General features: G+C 36.1%; 1 protein-coding gene across 20 annotated transcripts in view; it reads right to left on the reverse strand.

Annotated features, from left to right (window-relative positions):
• LOC117406574 (dedicator of cytokinesis protein 9-like) overlaps positions 1 to 12,349 on the reverse strand; it is a 115,042-nt gene that overhangs the window by 3,818 nt on the left and 98,875 nt on the right. For 16 of the 20 annotated variants that reach the window (XM_034010693.3, XM_059029041.1, XM_034010685.3 and 13 more), the window contains 7 exons: positions 11,598 to 11,655; positions 11,311 to 11,417; positions 5,658 to 5,780; positions 5,387 to 5,500; positions 2,822 to 2,968; positions 1,358 to 1,568; positions 114 to 304 (listed from right to left, as the gene is read on the reverse strand). In XM_034010693.3, coding sequence (XP_033866584.3) covers positions 114 to 304; positions 1,358 to 1,568; positions 2,822 to 2,968; positions 5,387 to 5,500; positions 5,658 to 5,780; positions 11,311 to 11,417; positions 11,598 to 11,655 — 951 coding nt within the window. Of the gene's footprint in view, positions 1 to 113; positions 305 to 1,357; positions 1,569 to 2,821; positions 2,969 to 4,232; positions 4,269 to 4,737; positions 4,744 to 5,386; positions 5,501 to 5,657; positions 5,781 to 11,310; positions 11,418 to 11,597; positions 11,656 to 12,349 lie in introns of all 20 variants that reach the window. The other 4 variants (XM_059029045.1, XM_059029046.1, XM_059029044.1 and 1 more) reach the window with 2 other exon arrangements.

Raw genomic sequence — 12,349 nt, forward strand, 5'->3', positions numbered from 1 at the left:
ATAATCTTTTTTTTTTTTCTTTGAATGAAATACATAAAGCAGTCCTTAAACACCTTGATGGCCTAAATTATTTCTGTAGTGATTTTCTTTTTTATGGAGCTGAAAGTCCTTACCTGCACACTCACACTACCCTGGAGCTTCAGCTGTAGTTTGATCATGTCAACATCAGGAGAGGAACACAGCTGCCTCAGCTCTGCCACCTTCTTACTCATTTCATCGATAGCCACCTCAATGGGGTTCAGATCTGTGTGGTGCTGGTACATGACAGCTATCCTCTTCTTTACATATGGGAAACAATGCGTAGCTAGAATGGAATGAAAAAAAAACACAGTTGTGAATGACTACCTCACGAACAGTTAACTGCACTATAGAACCAATATATATGTTTTGTCCTTCAGATTTGATCCCATGTAGGATCTAACGGGAAAATATTTTGGGGATCTTCATTTTAATATTTTTTTTTGTTGCTAAAACCTCTAAAAGTGGGTTTTGGTAAACGACCAAGTCAGAGTCTACACCGCTGTTCTTTAATGAAGTGCTCACAAACAATCCAGTGTTACAGACATAAAAAGCACATAAAAACCTGCAGTTCTTCAAAGTACAAGATGTCATTTCGAGTCGAAGATAAACTCAAGGACTAGTACAGGCCTTTTCTGTGAGCTTTTGTTTGTATATTACACTGTATATTAGCACAATTAAAAAAAAAAGTGTATGTGTATATATATATATATATATATATATATATATATATATATATATATATATATATATATATATATATATATATATATATATATATATATATATATATATAAAAGACTGATAAAACATCTAATAGGACAGCAACACATTTTATTCACCTTGACAATGTAATGAATGCACAAGTGGGAACAAAAAACATGACTGTAAATAACTAGAGTACCCTGACTGGACGAGAAGATTTGTAAAAACAATAAAATACTCATTTTGCACACACGGTATATGGCTTTAATCAGATAATGCTGATAAACTGTATTTTTTGATGGTTGTAAAACAATAAAGCCGCAACATTAATGACATTTGACAAAGAATCAGTGTCAGGCATTTACCAGGTTAATTATTTATTTAAAAGCAGTATTATCATGCTGAGACATCCCAAATATATCAGAGAATTACTAAAATGACAGTCCAAAGGGTTTGATCGCATAATCTTTCTCAGCAGTTTCAAGCCGAAACATGTTGCAGCAGCAGTTTCTTTAGACCAGTGGATTTCAAGTGTGAAGACTATTGGATACAAGCCGTTTGTAAGTGAATGTCCCCTTCATACTAATACATATATTAATACAGTAGATGGTACGATTCCTGTTTAAACACATACTTGTTAGGATGGTCCTCCTTTTGCACTGCTCTTCCACACCGCCTCGTTTCTTCCCCGATCCGGTGAAGGGCATCTCAAACACAAAACGCCGGATGTTGTGGCTCTTCTCGAAATCTGTCTTTCTGTCAACCAGCTCTTTCTCTTCAAGGAAAGGAGTCACGTGGGTGACTTGAATGTATGCAAATTTTGAATCCAAGTCTTTTGGGTTAACCTATTAAAAAAGAAACAAAAAAACACACACACACACACACACACACACACACACACACACACACACACACACACTTGATTAAAGAAAAAGACAATGCATGAACCTCGACTAAAGCCAAGATAGAAACTAATAAAGCCAAGACATTTTTATTTTTGACAGGCAAAAGTGCTAACATTTCTGGGTGCATGTTTTTATAATGTAATGTATGCATGTTTTTGATAATTAGAAAATACAATATGTACAGTCAACTAATGACTGTGTAACAGGGCCAGGAGCCCGGTACATGAAAAGGGGGCGGGGCAAAGCCCTGCCATAAAATGTGGGGTTTTTGTACTGTATGTATTTTTAGAACGGGGGTCTCCCCCTCCGCCCGTGTCTCATTTGTGTTATTTTGTATTTGTGTTTTATGACTTATGTATTTATTATATAATGACGGCGAAAGCCACAGGTTTTGTTGTTGTTTTGTTTCTGGCAGAGGCGAGATTTGGCAGCTCTAATTAAAAACCTTGTGTAGAAAGTGTCCATCTCCTGAATTAAGTGATTCATTTGTTGCTAAATCGGGAGATGGTCACCTGCATATAAGCCTGCAGCTCTCTGCACTCCGGGTGGGTGTTAGGAGGAGTGAACGAGAGCGAGAGAGGAGGGTAAAAATAAAGACACAAATAAGTTCGATCAGTGAAGGCTACTGCCCAGCCTGATCACATTGTTTAGTCTTCGTGATTTGTTTTTGTTTTAATATTTATTTTGCTACGTGAGCACTGTTTTTGTTAAAATATTTTACTTATTTGTTGTGTTAAATAAACGGCGCCGCAGCGTCTTTTGCCCTGCAGTACTGCCTGTGTGTTTTCTTAAGCAGTTGCTGCTTTTTCTCTTTTTAAAATCAAATGTATTACAGTGTGCTGTCCGCCCCCCATAAAGACAGCCTTACTAATATTTATTGCATAGCAGGACTGCTGGAAACAAAGCAATTCCTGCTTAACTTTGTAACCTATGCACATGTAGAAATGGTCCTGTTTGTAATTATAGATGCTGGGCAGAGCATGTGAAAATGAGTGTTATTGTTTGATTACACAGTTTTGAATAAAACTGTGATGTAAATGGTAAATGTACAGCCAAATTTACATGAACACAGTAGTCGTATCACCGATTAATCCAATTCCAGTTATCTCATGAACTTTGGACCTTGGCATGTTCACAGAGCTTTACTCCCTTGTATTTCCCCACAGTTAAATGGAAGAGAACATTCCCCTTACCTTCCCAGAATCTTGGATTATTTTGACATTCTCTTGGCCAAACTTGTCTGAATAGAGTTTAAGCAGTCTTTGGGAGATCTCAGACAGGGGAGTGAATTTGGGTTCTTTATAAATGTACTCCTTGCCATCCTCATCCTCAAAGAATCCCTGCAAAATAAAAGAATGGCGATCCCAGAAAATGCATTAATAATACAGCTTCAAAGACTGGAGATATATCAATCATCCATTCCATTTGATTGGGCAAAAGCATAAATGCCACAATGTATGTTTCAAATACAGTGAATATAAATCAAACATGAAGAACAAAATGTATGCAACATAAAAAAAGATAATAAAATAAAATTCTATATAATAAAAATGCAATTAATTTTAAAGGGAATAAACCTTAAGACCTACAAGCCAATCAACTTTCTAGATAGTGAACCACATACAGTCTATTTTGTGGATATACCCAATGGATAACTGCTATCTTTTACATACAAAGGTCCTTCATAGCTAAAAAAAAGTGGCAACAGTTCAACATACAAATATTGATCTTGACTAGTGTGCATGACAGAGAGTATAGTCCTTGACGTATAGATTTTTTTCTTCTTTTTTTTACATGGGCATCCATACATTACATTTTGAATACTTCCCAGTCATGAGACAGGCAACTCAACACAAACTAGTATAAACCATTTGACCCTTGAACTGTTCTGTACTTCCTTGGAAAGAGAAGCCTGCATAGGTTTCAAAATGTAAAGATATCTGCAGATTTCATAATACAAATTGCAAGACAAAACATTCAACAAACAAAAACGGTAAATATTGTTATTGCTGATTTAAAACGTGAAACCTCAAGCTAATAAACAGTTTAACCAACCGAAGCAGCAAAATATTTTATAAAATGATAACACATTTTGGTTGAGTTTGATGGGTCCACATAGTTTAGCAATGTGTGGTAATGTGTATGGTTTTCATCATCCTTGTGTTGGCACCTTAGGAACTATACCTTAAGTTAATTTTGTTAAATCTCTCTAAAGGAGGAACCTTTAGCAGTGTGTAATTACTTTTCTACTTCAGAAAAAAAAACCTGATGTAACATCCATTTCACGCATGTTATGAAAATACCTGTTCAACATGTTTAGCAATTATCTTTTTTTTTTCATTTTAAAGCTGGTTTAGATGAATGAATAAAATGTCACACTTAATGTGAAACAATGTTGCAATCCAAGGTATTAAAAAATAATAATATGTATGTTTCAGGTACAAAATAAAAACAAAAAAACAATGCTGAAATGGATGAGCTACTGGGAGGTAATGGAATACAGGTGGGGTGTGGACTCTGACTACACTCACAGAATCACATCAACACCACAAGCTTTAATGCAGTACGATTACTGCATTACTTGCTTTGCTAGCATTCATTTACCTCCACATCTGTCTCACTGTCAGTAAACTGGTACTGCTACAGGGTTGTAAAACAATAAAGAACAAAACAAAAGTTATTTCTAGTATTTTGGATGCAAGCACCTAGTAGACAGAAGCTAATTGCGTAAACTAAAATGTAAAGACACATCAAGGCACAATCACAAAATCTGAATTAAAAATAAAAAAAAACAACAGTTTTAATGCTTCAACATAACATCTGAACAGCAGCAACTCAAACCAGCAACAGATATTAATGAAGTCAAAGACATAAAAATATCAAATGCAGAGCAGAGAAGGGCAACAGTTTTACAGCACTTTTCAGCGACATGCATTGCTATTACTCATATAGCAAGCTGCAGTGCAAGTCAATGCAACTGATGTGAAAAGCAATATGTTATGGCTGAAAAAGAAAAAAAAAGCAGACTGGTCTAGAAGCAAAACAGCACACCAAAATAAAAGCATTTAGGCTGCTTCAGGGTTGTTAGCAGGGCCATTGCAGAACTTACCGCTGCCTTAAAGGAAGAAAAAAAAACAAAAAAAAGCAGAAAGAGTTTTATTACGATAGTTCAGAGGAAATGTGTGATGGGGTTGAGTGCTGAAATGGTCTCATTACACCATTTTTATTATATCCTTAGTGAACACAACCAAATACAGAACTTGAATTTCTAAGTATCTCTTTGGAAAGCTACAGAGTCAAATACAATCATTAAATATGGGACTTAGTCACATTATATAATTGCCTTTTAAAATGCTGAGAAAGCCCTTTTGATTTCTCAACAGCAGAACTAGCCTATTACCCGAAGTGTACCAGTAAAGGTCTGGAACATCCATTGAAAAATACAGGCAAAGCTGGTGATGGAGCACAACTTTAATTAGCATTCCCAGCTATTACAGACATGGCTTGGATGTGGTAATAAACCTAGGATAACCACAGGATATATAAACTTGACCTATGGTGACTATTTTTAACCAACCAGGGAAAACTGGTCACTGATGGATTTTCTTGAAGATGTACAGTTCACACCATGAACAACCAGCTGTCAAAAGTGGCATTCTAATTTGTAAGGTTCTTGTAGCAGCAAAAGAAACTGTTAAGTTGCCAGCCAAGCTATTTACAAAGTAATTCCACCCAACACCGTGTTCTTATTTACTCACCTGCCCAAAAAAGGCAACTCGGAAGTATGTTCCTAAAAGCCTTTTTCCTGTGTGGATAACCTCTGTCACTTTACTGTAAGCACGGTGCAGCGTGTCATACAAGTGGGCAAGTTTCTACGAGAAGAAAAAAAAAACTAAAAGTAACAGCAAAAGCAATTATAGGATTATGGTAATTGTGCTTCACCAAACATTACAACTGAAACTCCGACCTGTACTCCATAAAAACATGATTTTCTACAAGCAGTTTATGTCTGTGCACACAAGCCTGTACCTCAAAATCTCTGCGTTTCTCATAGATGGGGATGATGAGCTTGTAAATATCAGCTATTAGTTCATAGCGCTCAGCTTTCCACAGCCCATCTGCACACTGCTCCAGCAACTCCATCAGCACATCCTGTTCAAACACAAAACCACAATGGATAAAGCATTAAAACACCAGGAATAGCAACAAAGTGCAATAGATGTAGTACTGCTTCAGCAATTATGCTTGGTAGTTAAATGTGCATGTTGAAACCTTTACATATTAAAAGCACAGGTTATATTGTGATTTCCCCCATTGTTGCTTCTGAGGAGGTCCCAGTGAACCAGGATTTGAACAGTTTTGGCCCCTGAACAGACCATGAGAGTATATAACAACAGTTTTTATCACACAAGCGCAGTGAGCATGTCCCAATAGCACATTGGCAAAGCAAGTATCTGTATTGCAGAAATGAAACACAAACGCTGTGCAGAATACACTAAAAAACAGATGTGTCCTCAGATGGGCACAACATTAGTTATGAAAGCACAATGGGCCAGCCAATAGCAATATATTATCATGTGGAATGAATTATAGGGGTGCCTGACCCTGACCTGTGCCTGACCATGCCATGACAACTAAAAATGTGCCTTTCCAGCAAAAATACCATAACATTTCAGTAACCCTGCTGCAATTGGGTATAGCCATGTCACAGCATGTGGAACGTGCAGGAAGTCCAAAAACGTACTCTTCGTTTTGTAGATAAAAGCTGGGCTGATGTAATCATAAACAAGTCAATCCACTTGCAGTAATAAATATGAAAGAGCCCACACTACACAGTACCAACAGAAAATGCAAAGAGCTCATTAAAACACTGAAGGCAGCTTTTACTACCGCCTTTAAATGTATTCAATCTTCAGCAGAAAAATTTTGTTTAAAAAAGAAAAGCAATCTTGCTAATGGCATAAGCAGGTTGGTGTATATTAGATATTATGAAATACACAACCATTTTATAAACAAAACTACGCATCAGGAGGATGCTATAAAAGTGATTTGGCAACAAAAAGCTTCCTGACAGATGTTATAGGTCCATTCAACTACATAAAAATAGTTTAATATATATATATATATATATATATATATATATATATATATATATATATATATATATATATAAGAAAGAAAATGTTTTTACAAAATGTACACAAAAAGTTTGAGATTAAAAAATCTTTTATTTTCAGGACATTTGTTAAGTTTACTGAACTGTGTTTACTTTTATTTTTAAACAGCTGAAGAAGGGCTTTTGCCCGAAACGTCCTGAAAATAAAATATATTTTAAATCTTTTAAACTTTCTGTGTACATTTAAAAAAAAAAAAAACCTTTTCTTTCATATGCCTTCAATTTTGTACACTGCAGTTTATATATATATATATATATATATATATATATTAGTTTTACCTCAGAAGTCAAGCACTCGTGTTGAAAGTGATTAAAACCTGTTCAAAGTTAAGATACCACTGCACTTCAGCCAAACCCAGCCCCACCCCAGGAAAACCTTGAATAGCAACATAATCTATCAGATTATCAGATTGTTGCAACAAAATATTTACACCATCTGAAATATAACAGGAGTTACCAAGACTAGGACTTCAGAATACACTAAAACTGTTCTTGCATTAAACTTTGAAGCACATACTTATTCACCAGAGAAGGTTAATAAAATTCACTGTTGATAACCATTTCCCTTTTTTATCATCATTATTTTTCATCTACTAACCTTACAACCTTATTTTTGTTTCCCTTACTAAAATAACCCTTACAGGCACAATCACAACAAGAAACATGATTCAACAGTTTAGTAAAGGGTCACAGTTCCATAATTGGAAATAACGACTCACTACGAGCTTGATTAGGCACAGTGTACAGGTAACAGGCCCAAATGTGTCTTATTAAACATCCCAGAACATTAATAAATACAGAACTTTACTCAAGCCATAAAAATAGACAAGCTAATGGGGTTACTCTGGTTAATCAGGCGGACATGGCCCCTAATAAAAGTTGGCAGTTCTGTCATGCTTTCCCCCCCCCATAGTCACACCATATACAGTGCTGAGAAAAAGTTTTGAACCCCATTGATAATTATGGAAATTCCATAGTTTTACCAGGATAGCCTTCTTGAATCAAAACCAGTTTTTTCTTAAATATCCAATAGGGTTTATATTAACCAATTCCATGTCTTTTGAAACAAAATGATGTATGAATTAGACAAACAATGAGTAAGATTCAGGGTATGTGAAAAAGTAAGTGAACCCCTGGTTTTATCAGCTCAATTAAGGGGATAATTAGAATCAGGTGTTTAAATAATTAGGTAGATCTTCAGGGGTGAGTTCGGGAGGCCCCACCCTATATAAAGATCAGGAACTTTGTGAGTTTGGTCTTCACCATACAGGTGTGTGGAAACACATCATGCCACAATCAAAAGAAATCTCTGAGGACTTCAGAAAAACAGTTATTGATGCTCATCAGTCTAGAAAGGCAGCAGTGTGGAGTAGTGGTTAGGGCTCTGGACTCTTGACCGGAGGGTCATGGGTTCAATCCCAGGTGGGGGACACTGCTGCTGTACCCTTGAGCAAGGTACTTTACCTAGATTGCCCCAGTAAAGACCCAACTGTATAAATGGGTAATTGCATGTAAAATATGTAAAAAATAATGTAATTGTATGTAAAAATAATGTGGTATCTTCTAACAATTTTAAGTCACCCTGGATAAGGGCGTCTGCTAAGAAATAAATAATAAATAAATAATAATAAACATTCAAGCAGATCTACAAAAGAATGGCTGCAGAAGAAGAAATTCCGCGTTTTAGAATGGCCTAGTCAAAGTCTGGACCTAAACCCCATCAAAATGTTGTGGCAGGACCTGAAGCGAGCTGTCCATGCAAGGAAGCCCTCAGATGTCACAGAGTTGAAGCAGTTCTGTAAGGAGGAATGGGCCAAAATTCCTCACAACCGATGTGAGAGACTGACCAACAGTTACAGGAAACGCTTAGTTGAAGTCATTGCTGCTCAAGGGGTGCCACCAGTTACTGAATCTAAAGGTTCACATACTTTTTCACACATGGATATTGAATGTTGAATCATTTGTTGATATATAAATGTTGAAAAAGTATCATGTTTTTGTGTCATTTGTTTAATCAGGTTATCTGTATCTATTATTAGGACTTAGATTAAGATCTAATAACATTTTAGGTTTGAAATATGTGAAAATCCTAAGGGGTTCACAAACTTTTTCTCGGCACTGTATTAACCTCAGTTTACCTTGGTTTGCCATTTTTTTTACGGTTCTTATCTTTGCTTTCACTGTTTTATCATAATTTCTATGCTTTTACCAGGGTAAACGTTCATAAGAGCTCTGTTGAGGACATAGAGGTGTTTTAAACTTCTGAGTTTTAAAGTCACCAGGAAATGATGATTGAAACAGAAAATAACAACGTGAATCTAAATGAGATCAACAACAACATTTGATTTATATAGCGCCTTTCATAGCAAGTATCCCAAGGCACTTTACAAGACTTAAACAAAACAAAAAGAAAAGGTACAGTTAGGTACAGTTAACCAGTTAAAAATACAGTTAGGTACAGTTAAAAGCCAATTTAAAATAGTAAGTCTTTAAAGAAGTTTTCAAAAACTCCAGAGAGTCGGAACTTTTAATTTGGCAAGGAGTTCCAAAGTTGGGGTGCATAAACAGAAAAAGCCCCGTCACCCTGAGTGTGCAGCCTGGAGCTGGGGACAACCAACAGACCAGCCTCAGAGGAACACAGGCTGCGAGCAGGGGCAGAGGGAGTAAGCAGGTCCGCAATATATGAAGGAGCAGTGCCATTTAGAGCTTTACAGGTTAGCAAGTTTACAGGCAACCAATGGAGTTGACATAGTACATGATCACAAGATTATGATCTTATTAGGCTACGAGCAGCAGCATTCTGGACATATTGGAGCCTTCCAAGAGTATTATTAGGAAGGCCACAGAACAAAGCATTGCAGTAATCCAATCTTGAGCTGATGAGTGCATGAACTAACCTTTCTGCACCTACTGAGGATAGAAAAGGGCGTAAACAGGCAATAGTGCAAAGGTGAAAAAAGGCTGTCCTAACAACACTGCGTACATGAGGTTCAAAGGTTAAGGAAGAATCCATAACAACACTCAAGTTCCTAATACTAGAACTGACTAATATCGGAACCATCTAATGACAGTGAGGAGAAAGTAACTCTGCGCAAATGATTCACAGATCCCAGTAGCAAAATTTCAGATTTATCAAAATGTAACTGAAGGAAATTATCATGCATCCATCTTTTTATATCAGCAATACAGTCCGACTGAAGAGAAGCTGCTATGTCAATTTGTTTTAAAAGAAAAACATACCTGGGTGTCATCGACATCAAAATGAAAATTTACACCAAACCGTTTGAAAACCTGACCTAAAGGCAGTATATAAATAATAAATACCGGTAGTACAGGGCCCAACACAGAGCCCTGTGGGACGGCAGAAATTAATTCACAATCAGATGTGAAAGTACCAAGATAAACTGAGAGACATCTATTGGACAAATATACATTAGTTTAGACAAAAGAATACATTAGTTTAGATAAATCTGATATTTCACACCTATACCACATTCTTTTAAAGGCTTGCATGTAAAATGACAAACGTTTCTACTAGAAATCTTTCAAATGTCTTCAGCCTGTCGGAGGATAACTGGGGAGACCAGATATATACACAGAGACCATTTCACTGCTTCTTTTCAAGGATTGGCAGTGGATAACAGGTGCTGCCATAAAAACTCAGTTCATTGTTGACTGTATAAACTAATCTACTGATAAAAATGTACTGAGGCTGCAAGTCAGTTATCAGAAAGAAGTTGCAGACATCATACTTTAAACTTCTGGACTTGCATGTGTTGTTCATCACACCTGAACTCTGAACACCAACTGATACTCTTCATTATCAGAGTTGATATACTTTTTATTATTATGAAGTATTTATTAGAATCCTTGAGTGGTATGTACTAAATGTACAAACAGTTATGGTTATAGCAACACAGCTTTTCTTTCAAGCAGTAGAGTAAATGTAGTACATTTCATCATTTTATCTTCAAGTTAGTTACTATTTTAAGGGGAAGGATTAACAAGAATTGTTTTGGTCAGAGTTAAATTGTGTTGAAAGAACTAGTCAAATCATCTATATTATTTATTATTCTTCTTGCTTAAAGTCAAAGTAAAATCAATGGGGGAGCTTTTTTTTCTCTGAATGTTCTTTATTTATTAAGCACCATATACATGGTCTTACCCTAGCAACTCCTGTATAAGGAAAGACCAGGTTATGCTACCATTACTTTTTCCAAACATTTTCTACCACTAGCCTGCTCTTCACAGATTTACTTTTCATAGAAATATCAAGAAATAAATTGGGTATCTTTTCAAACATGACCTTTTGTAATGTGCAGCCTAACCCTTATTGTGTATGAACTCTGCGAATGACAGCACACAATTGTAGCAGCACAAAGCCCAAGGCAGTCTATATTTGAAACTGAACTTGAAAGAGAAGTCTGTAAGGTTCAAATAAAGTTGAACCAGTTTACAATTGTACATCATGTTCTGTAGTCTACCTGTCACATCCTAACATCCTACCTCATTGAAATGAACATCCTGCATGCCGACATCCTCCATCATAGAGACTTCTTCATCAACGTTGGGTGTGATCACTCGAAAGGCTGAGCAGCCCTGTTTAAACATGCCTGAGCAACGACAAAAGAGTATGGTTAATGCTCTACTAGATATCAAAGGATTCAGTAGGTGGTCTTGGTAATTGGTATAAAATGGCAGCTAAATTATATTTAGGTTGAAAAGGCCAAATGTTTTCTACAGACTACAGCAAACAGATATATATCTTAATACTGAGATTTTAAAACACTTACCTTTTCTTCTAAGGTACTCAGCCACAAGTGCCGCCACATGTACGTAACACATCGCGGCCTAAATAACAAAAAACACAAATGTTATTTTTTGGAAATTACCAGGAAGAAAATAACTGGTCAGTAAGTAAGCCTTTGTTTGCACTTAAGGGCAACTGTGTTTGAAACAAGGGGGCATCTGTTCAACGGCTTTCTTCAGTCTAACAATTTTTGTCAAAACAAGAAACACTTGTTTGTTTCTCTGTGTGTTTTAACATAGAATTATCTCCTTTAAAAAAATAAGAGGTAAAGTAGCTGCAGCTAACAAAATAGTTCTATAATTGTTCTTCAGCACACACATAAATGTATTACATAGGGGTCAAATGTACAGTTTTCAAAGAAACACATGTTTTTATCAAACATGTATTTTCATTTTAAAATATGAAATCTGGTACTAAACTAGATTAAATCAATCATTGTTTACAAGCCATGCTGTTAAGACTGTCTTGCACTTACTGGGTGATTTCACCTGGACAGAGAAATTGTCCCGACACCTTCACAGTCTTCTCTCCTGTCAATAACCAATCAACTGCTTCCCCTATTTACTGTTATGCTTTCAGCCAGTAACATGTAGTTAATGGAAGTGCAAAATGGGTAAGAGTTACTTTATTAGCCACAATTACTTTAACACTGAAAATACGGTCCAAGTTCTATACATAACATTTCATTATGTGACTACTATGACAAAAATAAGACACGGTGCCCTACATCCAAAA

Source organism: Acipenser ruthenus, chromosome 8 (assembly GCF_902713425.1).
Source record: "Acipenser ruthenus chromosome 8, fAciRut3.2 maternal haplotype, whole genome shotgun sequence".
Taxonomy (NCBI): Eukaryota; Metazoa; Chordata; class Actinopteri; order Acipenseriformes; family Acipenseridae; genus Acipenser; species Acipenser ruthenus.